Source organism: Aegilops tauschii, chromosome 4, assembly GCF_002575655.3.
Source record: "Aegilops tauschii subsp. strangulata cultivar AL8/78 chromosome 4, Aet v6.0, whole genome shotgun sequence".
NCBI lineage: Eukaryota > Viridiplantae > Streptophyta > Magnoliopsida > Poales > Poaceae > Aegilops > Aegilops tauschii.
The window spans coordinates 121,009,507-121,027,218 of NC_053038.3; the positions used below are offsets into that span (position 1 = coordinate 121,009,507).

Genomic DNA, 17,712 nt, shown 5'->3' on the forward strand with positions numbered 1-17,712 from the left:
CTAAGTATTTACTGTTTCTTCCCCCTCTTCTCTCCGGTAGACCCCGAGACCGTTGCTGATGCCACTGTGATCGACTACGTCGACGACGACCCCTTCTTCTCTTTCAGCGGAGCTTCCAGGCAAGCCCCCCCTTTGATCATCCCGATATCGCCCATTCCATTCTCTCATGCTTGCATTAGATTTTGCTACTGTAATTGATTGCTCCTATTCTGATGCATAGCCTGCTTTTGTAACTTGCTCATTGTACCTTATGTGCTTATCCTAAACTGCTTAGTATAGGTTGGTTAGTGATCCATCAATGACCTCCACCTTGTCCTTGTTGCCCCTGCTTCATCATCGACGACTCGATCAACGTGATCGACGACCATAGCCTGACACCTCACATCACATCACGCCCCTTTAGTTGCTCGACTCTGCAGAGCTACTATCGAGTGTCGAGGGTGATCCCTCATAACGCACTCCTGATGATAATTCTGTAGTGTAGCTATTCGGTGTGGTCATCGAGGGTGGTTCCTCTTTCACCATTCCCGATACGCCTCTGTCGTGCAACATCTCAAGTGTGAACCTCGAGTGTGGTCCCTCTTACGTTCACCTTGATGATTAAATTGAGTGGAATCCACCGGGGGTGATTCCTCGGGTTTTCCTCTTGATGTCTGGACACACGGTTACCTTGACTTTACTTGAGACATTGGTGAAAGCCGGGCGGGCCCGGAGAGCACCCGTGCGATGTGACGGTGGCGGCTGGCTGTTTAGCGGTATCACCCAGGAGGGGGTGATAGCTCCGGACTTGTCCCGACAGCCGTCACTACTTTAATTGTTAATGCACTAACAAGTTTGGGTATTTGTTCCGAATTGGCCTTTGGCCTTTACGCACTAACCACCACGCGAGAATAGTTATGGGCCTCGACGTCGTGGTATCAGCTGAAGCTTTGTCAGATGTCCAGTTCAGCATTGTGGCACGGTCGGATCGTGCCATCCACTACACGGGTGGTGCTGGTATCCACCCTGCACACAATGACCCGGAGTGCAACGGGCGATGGGCCCAGACCCCGGAGTGCTTAGGATGTAGACTGGCGGGGACCTCTCTGCTGAGCCAGGTAGGGCTACGATGTGTTGATCTTCCGAGGCCGGGCATTGACCCCAGAAAGGTGTGTCCGGCCAAAGTGATCGAGCGTGTTGGAAAACATGGTGCACCCCTGCAGGGAAGACATATATTCGAATACCGTGTCCACGGTAATGGACGTTCAGACTTGTATCCTGATCTTATACAACTAGAAATGGATACTTGATATGTGATTGATATGTGGCTCCGAGATTGCTTTCTCGCAGGGAGTCGAGGAAGGATCTCTGGGCGTCAATGCTACAACATTTTTGTTAAATATAAACGGCTATTCTTTACTCTTCTAAATGCTGCAAGATGCTTGGAGCTGCTTGAAGATGCTAGTCTTCGATAGGCTAGGCCTTCCCCTCTATTCTGGCATTCTGCAGTTCAGTCCACAGATACAGCCCTTCCATTTGATACCAATGCATACTTAGTATAGATCTGATGCTTGCGAGTACTTTGGATGAGTACTCACGGTTGCTTTGCTACCCTTTTCCCCTTCTTCTCTTCGGTTGATGCAACCAGATGGTGGATCCCTGGAGCCAGATGCCACCGCCGACGGATATTACTACATGGAGGCCGCTGAAGACCAGGAGTAGTTAGGAGGTCCCAGGCAGGAGGCCTTGCCTCTTCGATCGTTGTTGCTTTTGTGTTTGCCTTCTTAAGGCAGCTTTGTTTAACTTGATGTCTGTACTCAGATATTGTTGCTTCCGCTGACGCTTGTGAATCGAGCTTGTATTCAAGCCCTCGAGGCCCCTGGCTTGTAATATGAAGCTTGTATTATTTTAATTTGTGTCTAGAGTTGTGTTGTGATATCTTCCCGTGAGTCCCTGATCTTGATCGTACACTATTGCGTGTATGATTAGTGTACGGTCGAATCGGGGGCGTCACATCCCTAGTATGCCTCTACTAGACTAGCTCGTTGATCAAAGATGGTTAAGGTTTCCTAACCATGGACATGTGTTGTCATTTGATAATGGAATCACATCATTAGGAGAATGATGTGATGGACAAGACCCATCCGTTAGCTTAGCATAATGATCGTTCAGTTTTATTGCTATCGCTTTCTTATGTCAAATACATATTCCTTCGACTATGATATTATTCAGCTCCTGAATACCAAAGGAATGCCTTGTGTTCTATCAAACGTCACAACGTAACTGGGTGATCATAAGTATGCTCTACAGGTATCTCCGAAGGTGTTTATTCAGTTGGCATAGATCGAGATTAGGATTTGTCACTCCGAGTATCGGAGAGGTATCTCTGGGCCCTCTCGGTAATGACTAAGGAGTTAGTTATGAGGTGATGTATTGCAGAATGAGTAAAGAGACTTGACGGTAATGAGATTGAACTAGGTATAGAGATACCGACGATCGAATCTCGGGCAAGTAACATACCGATGGACAAAGGGAATTACGTATGTTGTCATAACGATTCGACCGATAAAGATCTTCGTAGAATATGTAGGAGCCAATATGGGCATCCAGGTTCCGCTATTGGTTATTGACCGGAGAGGTGTCTCGGTCATGTCTACATAGTTCTCGAACCCATAGGGTCCGCACGCTTAACGTTCATTGACGATATAGTGTTATATGATTTATATGTTTTGGTGACCGAATGTTGTTCGGAGTCCCGGATGAGATCACGGACATGACAAGGAGTATCGAAATGATCGAGAGGTAAATATTGATATATATGGCGATGGTATTCAGACACCGGAAGTGTTTCGGAGGGTACCGGGTACTTATCGAGTCACCGAAAGGAGTTTTGGGCATCCCCGGCAAAGTTATGGGCCTTATGGGCCAAGTGAGAGAACACACCAGCCCACAAGGGGCTGGTGCGCCCTCTATAGGGGTCGACCCTATGGGGAGGGAAAGTAAAGGGAGGAGGAAAGGAAAGTGTGGAGTTGGACTCCCCCTTCCTTCCCTCCCCCCTCTTTCCTTTCCCCCTTGTCGATATAAGGAAAGGGGGCGCAAGTGGGAAGGAGCCCTAGGGCCGGTGGCCAGCCCCTAGGGGCGCGCCCTGGCTGCCTCCCTCTCCCCTCCCACCTCTATATACATGGGGAGGGGCGCCACACAAGAATAGACAATTGTCTTAGCCGTGTGCGGTGCTCCCCTCCATAGTTTACACCCCTGGTCATATTTTCGTAGTGCTTAGGCGAAGCCCTGCGGAGATCACTTCACCATTACCGTCACCACGCCGTCGTGCTGTCGGAAGTCATCCACTACCTCGTCGTCTTGCTGGATCAAGAAGGGTGGACGTCACCGAGCTGAACGTGTGCTGAACACGGAGGTGTCGTACATTCGGTACTCGATCGGTTAGATCACGAAGAAAGTTTGATTGCATCAACCGCGTTGTGAAACGCTTCCCCTTACGGTCTACGAGGGTATGTGGACATACTCTCCCCCTCGTTGGTATGCATTTCCATGGATTGATCATTGCGTGTGCGTAGAATATATTTTTTTTCCATGCAGCATTCCCCAACATGCGGACCTACATATATATTTTTATTATTTTGGGCCTAGATATAAGTTTTGTTTCTTTTGGTGTTTTTACTAGCAAGATACCAGTGGATTGCACGGAACATCAAGATGTACTTTTTTTACAAAACACTTATTGTGATTGACCCATGCGGGAGTAATCACATGTGTAAAAACTAATGATATCTCGAGAAAGAGGAGAGGAGGAGTGGGGCGTGGTGGTGACTGGTGGTCGGACTGAGCGGAGGCATGTGGATGGACGGCGCCGGCAGCAGCCACCATGCCAGATTGTTCCGGAGGCTCTTTTTTTTAATTGCTCAACAATGAGGTTGTGGGTGAGGAGGATGAACAAAGGAAGGCCTTATTTGCAAATGTGGAGAGAGGTGCGGGTATCTTTTTGCAAAATTGCCATAGTTTGCTTTCTGTCCGTCAGATATAGATCGGATGGTCTATATTGTAAAATGGCACACACGCCATCATCATCAACTCGGTTTTTTTTATAAAAGTAGGGATACAATCATGAATGGCATGAATAATGATGAATAGATCGTGTTTGCTATTACTCAGGCACCTGAAATTTTCTGTCCCATCCATTGATTCATTTTCTCCCTGTACAGGAACTAATCAGTTAATTGTGTGTGTCCGGAACGCCGCAGCCTCAATCCACGATCATCTCTCATGTGAATTGTGTAGTGCGTTCGTGTTAAGTTGCCATTGTCTGTTCACTGTGTGCGATGTCAGTGTGTGTGCGCGCTTTTTGTATGTGTGTACGTGACATCGCGTGTGTGTTTGTCGTGCGCATGCATAAAGTGTTTTTTAGGAAATATCAATGCCCCAAATTCATTCTATCTTAAAATAATTCTGTTTTGTTTTTGTTTTTTTATGTCATTGTTCATGGATGCTTCAATTATTTAGTCGTAGGCTTTTCTCCTATATTTGTGCATGCCGCGATGCATTTGATGTTGCAATGTAACACTGCTTAATTTTCTGTTAGCAACTAAAATGAAATTCATTTTCGTAATTGACCTACCTAAATTAATAAAAAAAATGTCTTTTTTCGCCCATGTGTAGTCGAATTTTTTGGCCGTTGGGTTTTTTCTCCATATATGCCCAAGTGATAACATATTAGTGATTGGGGCCATCATTATTGGCCGCTTGAGAGGAAGCTATGCGCCCGTTTCTTCGTCTTAAAAGAAGAAGAAAAGAAGAAGAAAACCTCACCTCAATCTCAAAAAATAATTTAATAAAAATTCTTGCATCGCGTGGTCCCATCCATCTAAAAAAATCATAGGAAAACTTTTCTAAAAAAAAAGGAAAAAAATCCCACTTCATCTTCCAAAATTAGTCTCTAGTAAAAATCAAAAACTTTCTCACTGCAGCCAACAAGCATGCGCCACTTGGCATAGCTGGTTGGCCGGCCTTCTCGTGCGCCTTAATGGGTTTAATTGATATCGTAACTACGTGATACAGTTTCTAAAAAAAATGTGACACTAATTGATTTTTTTTGCTAGAAAACTAAAATGGTTGTTTTTCTTGTTTTGATCTATTTTGAATCATCATTATTATTATTATTATATTTGCACTAGTTTACCCTTGTTCTTGCATAATAATATTATAATTATGAGTTTTGCTTATTTTTGTGCAAGTTTTTAATACATTTTGAATTCACTTTATAAGAAAAAAGTTTGACAAGAACTCTTTATGATTGTCCATGTTAGGCATATTTGCATAATACTCCTTCCTTTTCTTTTTACTACCCATATTCGTTTTATCTTAAGTCAACTTTTTAAAATATATCAACCTTATAGAAAAGGATATTGACATTCACAATACCAAGTTTTTCTTCCATTTTCTTTCTTCTTTAGAATAATACCAATGCACCTAATTCATTCTTCCTTCGATTTTTTTGTTGTTTTTGCTTTTATGTTCTACTCCCTCCGTCCCAAAGTAAGTGCCCCAACCTTAGTACAACTTTATACTAAAGTTATAATAAGGTTGAGACACTTATTTTGGGACGGAGGGAGTATTTGTTAATTTTTAGTATCTTTTTAATTTTTACTAGCAACATATTTTCTTTAAGCAGGTCATTGTGTTGATCTTAATTCCACACCTCAAAGCCCGTGGTGTAAGAATATTGTATAAGTCTAATGTGACCAATGTATTTTTTGTGATTTTATTTAAAAAATTAACGTAATGGTTGTTGAAATAAAAGAGTATAATAGATGTTTTAGTTCACACTTTTATGTGCAAGTTTACACTTGTTCTTGCACTAGTTTACACTTGTTCTTTCACAATACTGAAATGTGCAAGTTTTGCATATTTTGTGTGCAAGTTTTTAATATATTTTGAATCCTCTCTATATGAAAAGTCTTTATGATTGTCCATCTTAGGCATATTTGCATAATACCACTTTCTTTTTCTTTTTACTACCCGTATTATTTTTGTCTTAAGTAAAAAAATCAAGCTTATAAAAAAGAATACTTACATTCACAATGCCAAGTTTCTATTTCATGTTCTTTCTTCTTTAGGGTAATACCAATGCCCACAATTCATTTTACCTTAGAATGTTTTTTATTTTAGTATTTTTTGTGTTTAAGTTTAAGCTTATTTTTTTATTACAACGAATTTTATTTAACCAGGCCGTTTTGTTGATCTTAATTCCACACCTTATAGCCCGTAGTGTAAGAATATTGTGGAAATTCGATATGACCAATGTAATTTATTGTGTGGTTCTAATTTTAAAAATAGCATAATAGTTGCTAAAATAAAAAACCAGAATCAATGTTTTAATTCCCTCTTTTCTCCTCTCATTAATTTGTATAAGTATAGTGTATGCATGCGCAAGCAAATATACTTGTTAAGAAAAGTTTTACATTCACATGCATAGTGTGTGCGCATGCACAAATGACAGATTTTAGCAAGCTGATTGGATAATATATATTTTCAGGCACGTGACACATAGGTGATCCCTGAATAGATTAGAAGTTTTCCCCACAAAAAAAAGAGAGAGAAAAGGAAAAGAAAAGCAGGAATAGCTCGAATTTACAAGTAAGAAACGAACAGCGGGGCGCTTGCCATGAATAGGCAGTATGCATTCAAAACCGCGGTCACCATGGACGGCCAGCCGGCCACCCCTCGAAATTAAAGGCTGTGCATTTCGCATGCTTCCCCCGAGCCAAATCGCCCTGCCTGCATTGCTTCCTGATCACCCATTCCTACTCCCGGCCGGGCTCCCGGCCGGCCGGCCGGCAAGCACTACAAGATGTTGAGCTGGCTCCGTTGTTTCCCGCACGACGGCACCGTCATGGACGAGGAGAGGAAGCCCAGGCCCGGGAGGAGCGCCACTTTCAGGAAGAAGCATAGCCCCGATGCCGCGCCGTCTCGGAAACGGTTCATCCGGTCGGGCACCTCGCTCACCGCGTCCTCGTCGGCACGAGCCAGCTTCGGCCGCCACTCCGTCGACGTCCCCAACTACAACCACAGCATCGTCTCGGCGCGCTCCTTCACCTTCCCTGAGCTCGCCGCCGCCACGGACAGCTTCAGCCATGCCAACCTCATCGGCGAGGGCGGCTTCGGCCGCGTCTACAGAGGCCTCATCGGCTCGTCGGCGGTGGCCGTCAAGCAGCTCGACCGCACGGGGTTCCAGGGCGACCACGAGTTCCTCGTGGAGGTGCTGGTGCTGAGCAGCCTCCTGACCCACCCCAACCTCGTCGGCCTCCTGGGCTACTGCGCCGACGGCAACCAGCGGCTCCTCGTCTACCAACTCATGCCGCTCGGCTCCCTCGAAAATCACCTCTTCCTCCCCCGAGTCCCAGCGGACGGCGAAGAGAAGCCACCACCGCCGGTTCTGCCGTGGCGGACCAGGATGAGGATCGCGCACGACGCCGCCCAGGGCCTGGAGTTCCTCCACGAGACTGCCAACCCGCCGGTGATCTACCGCGACCTCAAGTCCTCCAACATCCTCCTCGACGAGGGATACAACGCCAAGCTCTCCGACTTCGGCCTCGCCAAGCTGGCCACACCGATCACCCGCAACGGCAAGGGCGGTGACGCGGAGGAGGAGAAGGACGGTTCGTCGAGGGTGATGGGCACGTACGGTTACTGCGCGCCGGAGTACGTGAGGAAGGGGCACCTGACGGTGAAGTCGGACGTGTACAGCTTCGGCGTGGTGCTGCTGGAGCTCATCACCGGCAGGCGGGTCATCGACGAGAGCAGGCCCTCTGGGGAGCAGAACCTCGTGGCCTGGGCGGCGCCCATGTTCAGCGAGCAGAGGAGGATGCACGAGCTGGTGGATCCGCTCCTGGTAGAAGGGCCGAGCGGCAGGGAGCTGAAGCAGGCGGTGGCGGTGGCGGCTATGTGCTTGCAGGAGGAGGACACCGTAAGGCCCATCATGTCGGACGTCGTCATGGCGCTCAGCTTCGCCGCCGACGACTTACCCTCGGCTCCCAGATACACGTCACTTTAGCATATTACTATATCTGGTGGCATTGGCTAACATTGTGTGGTTTTTATCCGGTGGCATTGGCTAACATTGTGGGGTTTGCGTCTTACAAAATGAAATAATAAAACAGGGGATTCGGCTCAGATTTCAAGTCGCAAACCTTGCAAAATACCACCGCTAAATACCATGAATTTCCTACATACTCCCTCCGGTCCGAAATATAAGATCATTTAGAGATTTCAATATATACTACATACAGAGCAAAATAAGTGAATATACGCTCTAAAATATGTGTAGTCCGTATTGAAATCTCTAAAAGGGCTTATATTTAGAAACGGAGGGAGTACATACATACAGAAAATAAAATATCGAAGCATGGCATATTAGTTCTTACCACAGGCTGAACAAAAGGAAACTCTTTAAAGACGGGAGACTACATGTACAGCAACTGACCCTCAGTTCCTGCTAGCTAGCTAGCTATGCTACAGACTTTTGCCTACAGGCAGGCACAATGGAGGAGCTTTGCACCCTTCCCTAAATTCTACTGCCTCCAAAGTGATCACCATGAATCATTAAAGGAAAATGGTAGAAAAAGAAAAAAGAACTGCTTCCTATATAGATAGGTACCACTGCGTTCATTTTCATCCTTCTTGGAAAGACAGACATGGAGGGACAGTCAGTCCTGGATCACAAACAAAACCAGAGGAACCATTCCACCAAGCGGACAGCATACATCTCACACCTCCGCGCCGACCAACCAATAGCACGGGGGCCTATGGACGCTAATCAGAATCTGACTCGACAGCTAGTACGGATTTTGGTCGAACTGACCGTGGCTGCCCAGACAGTGAGGAAGTGCCACCAGATCTATCCCCAGCAAAGTCGTCGTCGTCATTGCCACTCATGAGAACTGAAGCTGCACATGAGGAATCAAATGTTAGACCTTTCGGTGAAAATGCAGAGGCACGATTATATGGGCCACTGCTCACAGTCTTCACAAAGTATAAAGAAGCAAAATGCTTCCAGATTCATTTGTAAAAGACTTCAAATGGATGGAGCAAAATCACAATAAACTGCAGAATTAAGTAGCAGAGGGTGACTTCTATCATACCATCTAAAGATGTTATTTCATTCGCAGGGTTCTTCCTTTTCCGAGAAGTATTTTTGGCATTATTTAAACTTCCATCATTCCCATATTCTGGTTGGTTTGCTGCTGGTGCTAACACGCCCAAATTAACCGTAGAAACTGGCTCATGCAGAGATAGATTGGTGGCAGGGTAGTTTTGCACTTCACCCAGATTATCTGTTCCTTGTATTCCTGGATCATCTTGGGTAGTCGAAGGATACTCCCAAAATGACAACCCCAGATCATCAAAGTTTTCATTAAGGAAAAATGAAGTTTCATCTGGGCCTCCTGAAGTGTCAAGTGGATTGGGCGGTGGAAACTCATATCCGGTGTCATTTGCTGCGCCACAATTCACTGCACTAGGAGACAACACCGTAGTATTTTCATCATCTGAATCGCTCAGAACTATTGGAACATGTTCATCCCCAGGAGAAGAATTCAGATCATATACACTGCTCGTAGGGTGATCAGATTGTCCCGGTTCTGAATTATAACTTCCACCTTTAGCATCCTCATGATTAGTGTTGCTTGTATGGGTGACACATTTCCCATTTTCAAAGTCTCTACTCTGATCATTATAAGAAGTTGGTTTCAAATTAACATCCCCTTTCTTGCTAATTTCCCATTTGCCATTGTTGTTTCTCCTAATTCCCAGTTTGAGACGAGAACCCTTATTTTCGGGCAACGGTTCTTCTTTAATCTCTTGCTTTACAACACCCATGTTGGGTTTCGGTCCTGTACCTGTGGACATACAGAGAGTGCCATCTGGTAAATGCCACTGCATAAGATCCTTCAGTTCAGCTCCACCCTTAGCTCTCCAGGAACCATCCGGCTTGACATCGATTTCTGATATATCATCTCCACAGCTTTTGATCTAAATCACCAAAACGCAACAAAATCAGCATAAGATGCATAATGGAGTAACAGAGATGAAAACATGTACTTCATTAACAGTATGGACTCACTAGCGAAGTGATGCGATTGAAATAAGGATCAATAATTAGATTCTCCAGAGAATAGTTCTTCAGGCAAATTGGGCATTGCCACTGCAGACAACGAATACTAGTTTGATTAGAAAAAGAAAAGGTAAAAGCAACAACGATGCGAGGCAAGTAATCAAACCTTCCGTGAACGTTGATTCAGTTCCACAAAAGCTTCTAAATCAAAACAACCCATGTGGACACAGGGTTTGAACCTACCAGCTACCTTAATCCTTGAACCAGTCATCTGTCAACATAAATTAGCTTTTACATGAACGTGCTTTTCACAACATACTATAAACCAAACAATACGATGCTGCTAACATGGGATTGGATAAAAGCATCTAGGTTAGAAATGTCATAAACAAAGTGATTCTAGGAAGATTGCACCGAGCCTTGAGTGTCATGGTACACAGAATAATGTACGATGGCAAATGCTAAATATTCAATATTCCAATGTACATGAGGTCAGGTGCAACAGACATGTCAGGGAAAGAGCAGGATTGGCAATATCATTATGGATCTAAACATTCTCATTGATGGCCAGAGTGCTTACAGGGCATCGGAGATTTACAGAGACTGAATCAGCAACGACCTCAATATCACTATCACTGTCTGCATTATCTGCCTCAGTCCCCCCACCGACACAGCGACGCACACGAGAAAGGGCATCATCAAACTTCTCACCATCCTGTTCCTTTGGTACCAAATTTAGGACCTGCCCATTATCAAAATTTTAAAAGAGGAATTAAAAGAATAAAGCAGGGTTCCAAATCTCAGGCACTTGATGGTTCCTAGGTAGCAGCTTGCTTACGGTAACTGCTGAAAGAACCATTCTGGCATTTTCCTGGAGCTTGTATAGAGATTACTTTTAACAGCACAGTTCACTTATAACCAAGAAATACTGGCCAGGAACCATCTGGGATTTGGAACCCTTCTATAACGTGCATTATTAGTATTATGACATCTTTCATGAACCTAAAATAGCTACCCTCTTCGAGGCCTTATCACTAAGCAATAAGCACTAAAGATTAAAAACAAGAAAAACCAAAACATTTACAGCGTTGATGGAAAAGGGAGTGCAAAACGTGCCTATGAAAAAAAAAGATATCTAAAGTGTTTCCTGATCCAAATACCCTCTTTTGCCAAATATGTATTTCTGAAGAATATCGTGGTCAACAATGGAAATGTGAAATTGCCTTTCATTTGACACAGTATACCATAAGCAATTACCTCTTCCAGAGATCTCCTCTTGGCAATTCTGACACCCAAACAGAAGGCACGAGAGTCACTTCTAGATAGAACAATCTTATTGGGACCTTCTTTCAAAAACTGTGTTAACTGGGAGCAAAAAATTGAGTAGGATCAACAAACATCCATGCAGAAAATGTATCATGTAACTAATCAACAAACTGTGGCAAATCATTGTTAAGGTATAAAGTTAAAGAATAGCATGCTCCATTTCAACAAGATACTTACCATAAGACCATCATCTCTACCATTGGCCCCTAACGGCTGTGTAGCTTGCCTGCTGACAACCCGAACAGGAATACCTGAGAAAACAAATAATTTCCAAAACGAATAGTTCAGATCTAGATGAATGAACCCACAATTCAATGAGGAAAAACAGTTTTTAGCTGCCACAAAATGTTCCATGTAACCATGCTGGAAAAGACTCGGATCACACCTATATCTACAAGGCTGGAATGATGCAGAACTCAAAGTATTAAATTCCTAAATTGACAACATAGTGGCATGCATAAGTGCATTAAGCCATAGATGCATGCAGGCCTGCATGCAAATAAGACTCACAATAAGGCAAGGGGATGCAGCATAAAATGAGCGAATAGCATCAGTGCATGAGGGCGATCAAATTGAATACAAAAATAAGATGAAACTGAAATTTGACTGATCCCAAAAACAACAAATTGACTGACTGAATAAATAATTTCCTAAGACCCTGTCAGATAGTATTTCAGTACAAATGGTAAGCCAATGGAAATACCATTAATTTGCATGTCAGAATGTAAAGGCCAGTGCATCCTGAAAGGAACTTTGTCATCGAGAAGGATACACCAAACCTGCAAGAAATAAATGGTGCAAAGCAAACCAAGGTCAAAAATGGATACACATAGTCCAATATTCTCTACGATGGCGCAAGATATTAGAAATTGAGCACTGTCACCATGTATTAACTCATAAGTCCCAAACATATCCTTGTTATTGATATTTGATCTTGAGGTAATTGTGCTCCTGGTACAAGAACATGGCAGGTACTTCCATACAAAATCTACATCGGAGCTACAATAACTTGGCCTGGACGTGCACTTGAGGTACAAATCGCTCCTGTGCTGACACATGGACGCCAGCGGGGCAAAGTGCATGCGCTGAGCTGCTTGGATTCTTTGCAAAATGGCCCCTGCAAGTCTGAAAGTTTGACCGTAGCCCCCTGGGCACCATAGACATCTAATTTAGGACAGTAAAACTGACCTAGTCCCAGTCATCTCACGCGCTTAGCGTTTCTGGCCGTCCATTTTACTGACTTGGGCGTTCCTGGCCATTAGATCTGCCATCTAAGGAGCTGATGCTCCAGGAGAAAAAACGAAGCTCTCTGGTTAACTGGGCCACTTCTGCCAGCCCATTTATCTAACCGAGCATGTTCCAAGAGAAAAAAACTGTTCGCTCAATCGATGGGCAGTCGATACAACCATCAACATATTACGCATCTCGCGCGATGCCGCTACACATGGCTGATCTTGATCGCCTCCACCCGTCGGAGTCCGACAAAAACGGTAGCACTGCTGCTTGACGACCCTGCGACCGAGCTCCCTCCATCGATCGAGCGAACAGTTTCTTCTCCTGGACCATGCTCGGTTAGATAAATGGGCTGGCAGAAGTGGCACAGTTAACCAGAGTGCTTTGTTTTCTCCTGGAGCAGCAACCCCTTAGACAGCACATCTAATGGTCAGAAACGCCCAAATCAGGAAAATGGACCGCCAGAAACGCTAAGCGCATGAGATGGCTGAGATTAGGTCAGTTTTACTGTCCTAAATTAGATGTCTACGCCTCTACGGTGCCCAGGGGACCTCGACCAAAATTTCAGACTCGCAGGGGCCATTTTGCAAAGAATCTGAGCAGCCCAGCGCATGCACTTTGCCCCGCTGGCGTCCATGTGTCAGCACAGGAGCGATTTGTACCTCAAGTGCACGTCCAGGCCAAGTTATTGTACCTCCACTGTAGGTTTTGCAAGTTTTTGTACGAAACTGGGCCCACCAGCCAAGTTCTTGTACCAGGAGCACAATTACCTCTTTGATCTTTTTAGCAATGTACTAACTCCGTCTCAAAATATAAGACATTTTTTTAGGCTAAACCAGCCTACAAAAACGTCTTATATTTTGAGACAGAGGTAGTATCTAATAATATATGATCATACAAATGGCTATTTAAAGAAAATCATGAACAAACCTAATAGTTCAAGGAAATGAAGAGGGAAACGAAATTAACCTGAATGTCATATTCAGCTTTCTGTAGCATTTCCCTATTAGCTCTTGATAACGGAAAGGTTTTCTCGATATACTGTACAGTATATGACCTGAACATAAGCATGAATCACAAACAAAAACTATGCAAATCACAGAAGTATCATGGTTCAGTTAACTTGTACAGTGACATAAAACAATTTGTGGTCATCTAGTTACTCAAATCTCATGGTACCAACATGTTCATCAGATGTACAACCACCGTATAATGTTTACTTCTTATGGACAACGAAGGAATAATCATGATCAGAACCATCTGAGGTTGTAAAGCAAGAAAAAAGACACGGAGCCCACTTCTCATCCATAATTAATGTGATCGAGTACCTGGGTTCTAAGTATTGAGGTAAGATCGCTCAAGCAATAATATCACCACAGCAGACAAAACACAAAGTAATTACTAGCAGATAATGTCTGACACATGGTGAACAAAAATCCCTAACAGGATATACTGAATGGTTTCTAGACCTTGCTTTGGCACCCTGATAAACATATTATGAATGATGAGGCATGGTATAATCACTTCTTTGCACTCAAACTTTACCGGACTCATTTGAGATCGCTCTACAAAAAAGGAGATGCCAGCGGAGTTACAACAGTAATTAAGAACAATATTTTTTTTCTTATTAGACATTTTGCAACATGGTACAGTTGAAGAGATTCTGGAAGATATTCCGCGGCACATAAAACAGAATGATGAAGGAAAATACTTGCTCCCCCGCAAGGCCAATCAACAGGGCAACGTGGCTCCTGGTCATTGACGGGTAAAGGGAGGTAGAGGAGGTGAAAATCAAAAATGTACTTTGGAGACAAATAATGCATGACTTACCCATCTGCCATTATGTTGGAAGGAGCTACTGACACTGGAAGTAATGGGTGGTTAATAGTGACCCAGAAACTGCAAATTGCAGAAGGAAAATATGTCAGAACAATCGGCCATTTAGTATTAAGACTTCTAAGCTACAAAATGCAGAAAAGGCAGTCATTCAGAGCGGGGGGAAAGAGAGGACATAAAAGAGATGCAGGAAAATCAGTTCTAAGTTGCACAGTAATGAGAGTTTCATACATGATTACAATTAATGCTACAGGACGACCCAGATAATCTAATTCAACTAATAGAATGCATGAACACTATCCAATACAAATAAACTGAAACATCACATGATTAATAGCACTGGCACATCAGCAAAAATTAAAACTAATTAAACAAGTAAATAGTGAGCATGCATGGTTCAGCAAGGGTTTGCTATTAAACTGAAGGTTAGAACAACTTACGGGTCTGCCCTGCTGACTCGGCACATCTCACAATAGAAACTGGAAGGTAGTTCTTGAGGAGCAGTATCTGCAGTCTTCTCAGGTATGATGACACAATCAATATGTTGCCATACACTGCATCGTGGATGATCACACTGAAAAGGACCAAACAAAACATGAAGGAAAATAGAAGCAGTAAAACCTGTCAAGAACAAAATTACAGAACGCTACAGATCTCTAAATTATGGAATAATGAAACACAATGTTACAATTCATAAAATGCTGATGCTACGTGTAGATGCAATCTTCTTTTACAAAACAGAGAGTAATCGGTGGCAATTAGCTCCTTTGAAGTTTCACGATACATAAAGGTCACTGCTTTGAAGTTCCAGAATATGCAAAATGCCAAAGCTAACTGCTTTGATAATTCAACAAACAATTCTTAAAATTAACAGGATTAATGAACAAATTTTAAAGATCTTATTGAACTAGTTGGAGGTGATGAATAACAGAACCTAGCAGTCATATAATCATACTTGTCATGGGAACTGTACCTGAATCACGGACCCAGTGGCCTAACAGGATTAATGAACAAATTTTAAAGATCTTATTGAACTAGTTGGAGGTGATGAATAACAGAACCTAGCAGTCATATAATCATACTTGTCATGGGAACTGTACCTGAATCATGGACCCAGTGGCCATGGAATTACCACAGGGGCAACGGACCTTGATATCCAGCTGAGCAGAATCATCTGGGTTTTTCATAGGCATTACACTGTACCCCAGCTCGTTCTGGTTTCCAGAGGCTGAAACAGCATTTGCAGGCTCGCGCATTTTTCTAGAAATAGTAAGCACAAATCAAGAGAGACTTGTAAGGCTCAATCCAGATAATAGAAACACAACATAATGATATGAAGAAATGTAACCTCACCTAAAAGTGTCCTCGACTATTTTCACTACCGTTTCTTTTCCAACCATCAGTCTGTTTGGCAAGCCATCAATTTTGGAGGCTACAAGAACAAAATGGAAGTGATACCTTAGGACCTCCTGGCAGAAACACTAGTCTAACAATATCACTGAGAAAAATTGTGATGTACCTTGATCCTGTTGATCGGATAATATTGCAACGATTTTATCCACTAGTTCCTGTAAAGCAAAACACCAAAACGAAGTTGTTCAGGAGTAAATAAATATTCTACTCCCTCTGTTCACAAATATAAGCTGTTTTGGATAATTCAACATGGACTACATAATGAGTGAGCAAACACACTAAAACGTGTCTATATACATCTGATTCAGAAAAAAGTTAGAACAACATATATTTGTGAACGGAGGGAGTAACATATAAGACTACAAGAAGCATGGAAATTAATCAGTTCCAGAAAAAAATTATTCCATGAAAATCCAATCTATTCCGTGCTTCCGAACAATAAAGAGAACCTAGAAGCATATAACCAATGGATAATACTCCCTCCGTTTCTAAATATAAGTCTTTTTAGAGATTCCAATAAGGGACTAAATACGGAGCAAAATGAGTGGATCTACACTCTAAAATATTCCGTATGTAGTTTGTATTGAAATCTCTAAAAAGACTTATATTTAGAAACGGAGGGAGTATAAAGTAAATCAATACCTAGAATTTCCTTGTGTAAAAAGCGTAGATATACCAAAAAAAAGAAGAAGCTGTGAACAAACCTGCTTCTTTCCATGCTTTGAAAGTCCAATCTTATACAGGACATCCTTTAGCTCTTTTAACCGGAAGTGCTTCAGCTTGTCCTGCAAAAAAAAAAACATTTATTCGATAGGCCAGATGATAGTCATTCTCATCCCTCTGCTTTGTAAGATAAGCATCTTGCCAACATCAGACCGGATATTCATACTACACTGTCCCCATTAATTCTGCAATAAAGGGTAATGCAAACACGGACAAGTTCTACCAGGTGATCTGTTGCGAGGGGGCAAAAGGGGGGCGCATTTTGGCTATTGATATGACCAATCGAGAGTGCTTTTTGTCTCTAGCCGGATAAACAGGGGATTAAACAGCGGGATTACAAATCTAATCAAATGAGCGCAGAAATTATAGGCCATCAGAGGGGATCATCGGAGAGGGCTTTAGAACCCATCGTCAACAGATTGAGCGCGCAGACGCATATACGTAAGAGGAAGGGAAGGGCACGGACGGTCGCCGTGTCATACCTTGCAGGCGGCGAGCACTGGATCGCCGCCGGGCGCCGACGCCATGGCGGCGGTTTTCCCTGGATTTCGATGGGCGGGCGGCCGAGAAAGGAGGAAGGAGGAACGGCAGCGGTTTGGATGGGGCGACGGAAGGGGGTCGGGAGGTGGGAGAAGGTACCGGAATGATCGCCGCCGCACGAGGGCACGGGAGAGGGGAAGTGTTGGTGTGCGGCGGCGGGCCGGCGGGCGTTACTTGCTGCTGCGCTGCACTTTTTTTTGGTGGTGGGCCGAGGTAGGGGTCGGATCTGCAAGCGACACGTGTACCCTGCAAGGGCTAGCTCGAATCTCAAAGCGCTCTCCCCCACTACCGTATGCTCTCTGTTCCTGTCCTTCGGTATGCATTTCCTCCTGAACACAAGGCGGATAGATTTTCTGGCACTGGTATCTTTCTTTGTTCCTGCTCTCTTCAGAAGCGTACTACTCCTACATTTAAGGAGTATAGTGCCTATTTAAATTTAAGACATGCTTAATATCCTGTCGAATTTGTCATGTATGACATTTTTATTTTTTAATTAATGTTTGGTTACGAGCGTAGACTTTCCACTAGACGATTTA

At 43.6% G+C, this 17,712-nt stretch overlaps 2 protein-coding genes across 2 annotated transcripts; one reads left to right on the plus strand and one right to left on the minus strand.

Annotated features, from left to right (window-relative positions):
* Positions 1-6,767: 6,767 nt before the first annotated feature.
* LOC109774779 (probable serine/threonine-protein kinase PBL25) lies at positions 6,768-8,169 on the plus strand. Its single transcript, XM_020333541.4, has one exon. It carries the CDS (start codon positions 6,845-6,847, stop codon positions 8,045-8,047), a length of 1,203 nt encoding a protein of 400 aa, XP_020189130.1. The 5' UTR covers positions 6,768-6,844; the 3' UTR covers positions 8,048-8,169.
* A 255-nt stretch (positions 8,170-8,424) lies between these two features.
* LOC109774778 (E3 SUMO-protein ligase SIZ2) lies at positions 8,425-17,406 on the minus strand. The gene is made up of 16 exons (XM_020333540.4): positions 17,119-17,406; positions 16,618-16,698; positions 16,020-16,068; positions 15,854-15,932; positions 15,601-15,760; positions 14,941-15,074; positions 14,495-14,563; positions 13,634-13,721; positions 12,135-12,210; positions 11,609-11,682; positions 11,363-11,470; positions 10,686-10,847; positions 10,272-10,376; positions 10,115-10,195; positions 9,135-10,023; positions 8,425-8,939 (listed from the first exon to the last, which is right to left on the minus strand). The coding sequence occupies exons 1-16, from the start codon at positions 17,161-17,163 to the stop codon at positions 8,806-8,808; spliced, it is 2,334 nt and encodes a 777-aa protein (XP_020189129.1). The 5' UTR covers positions 17,164-17,406; the 3' UTR covers positions 8,425-8,805.
* Positions 17,407-17,712: the final 306 nt, after the last annotated feature.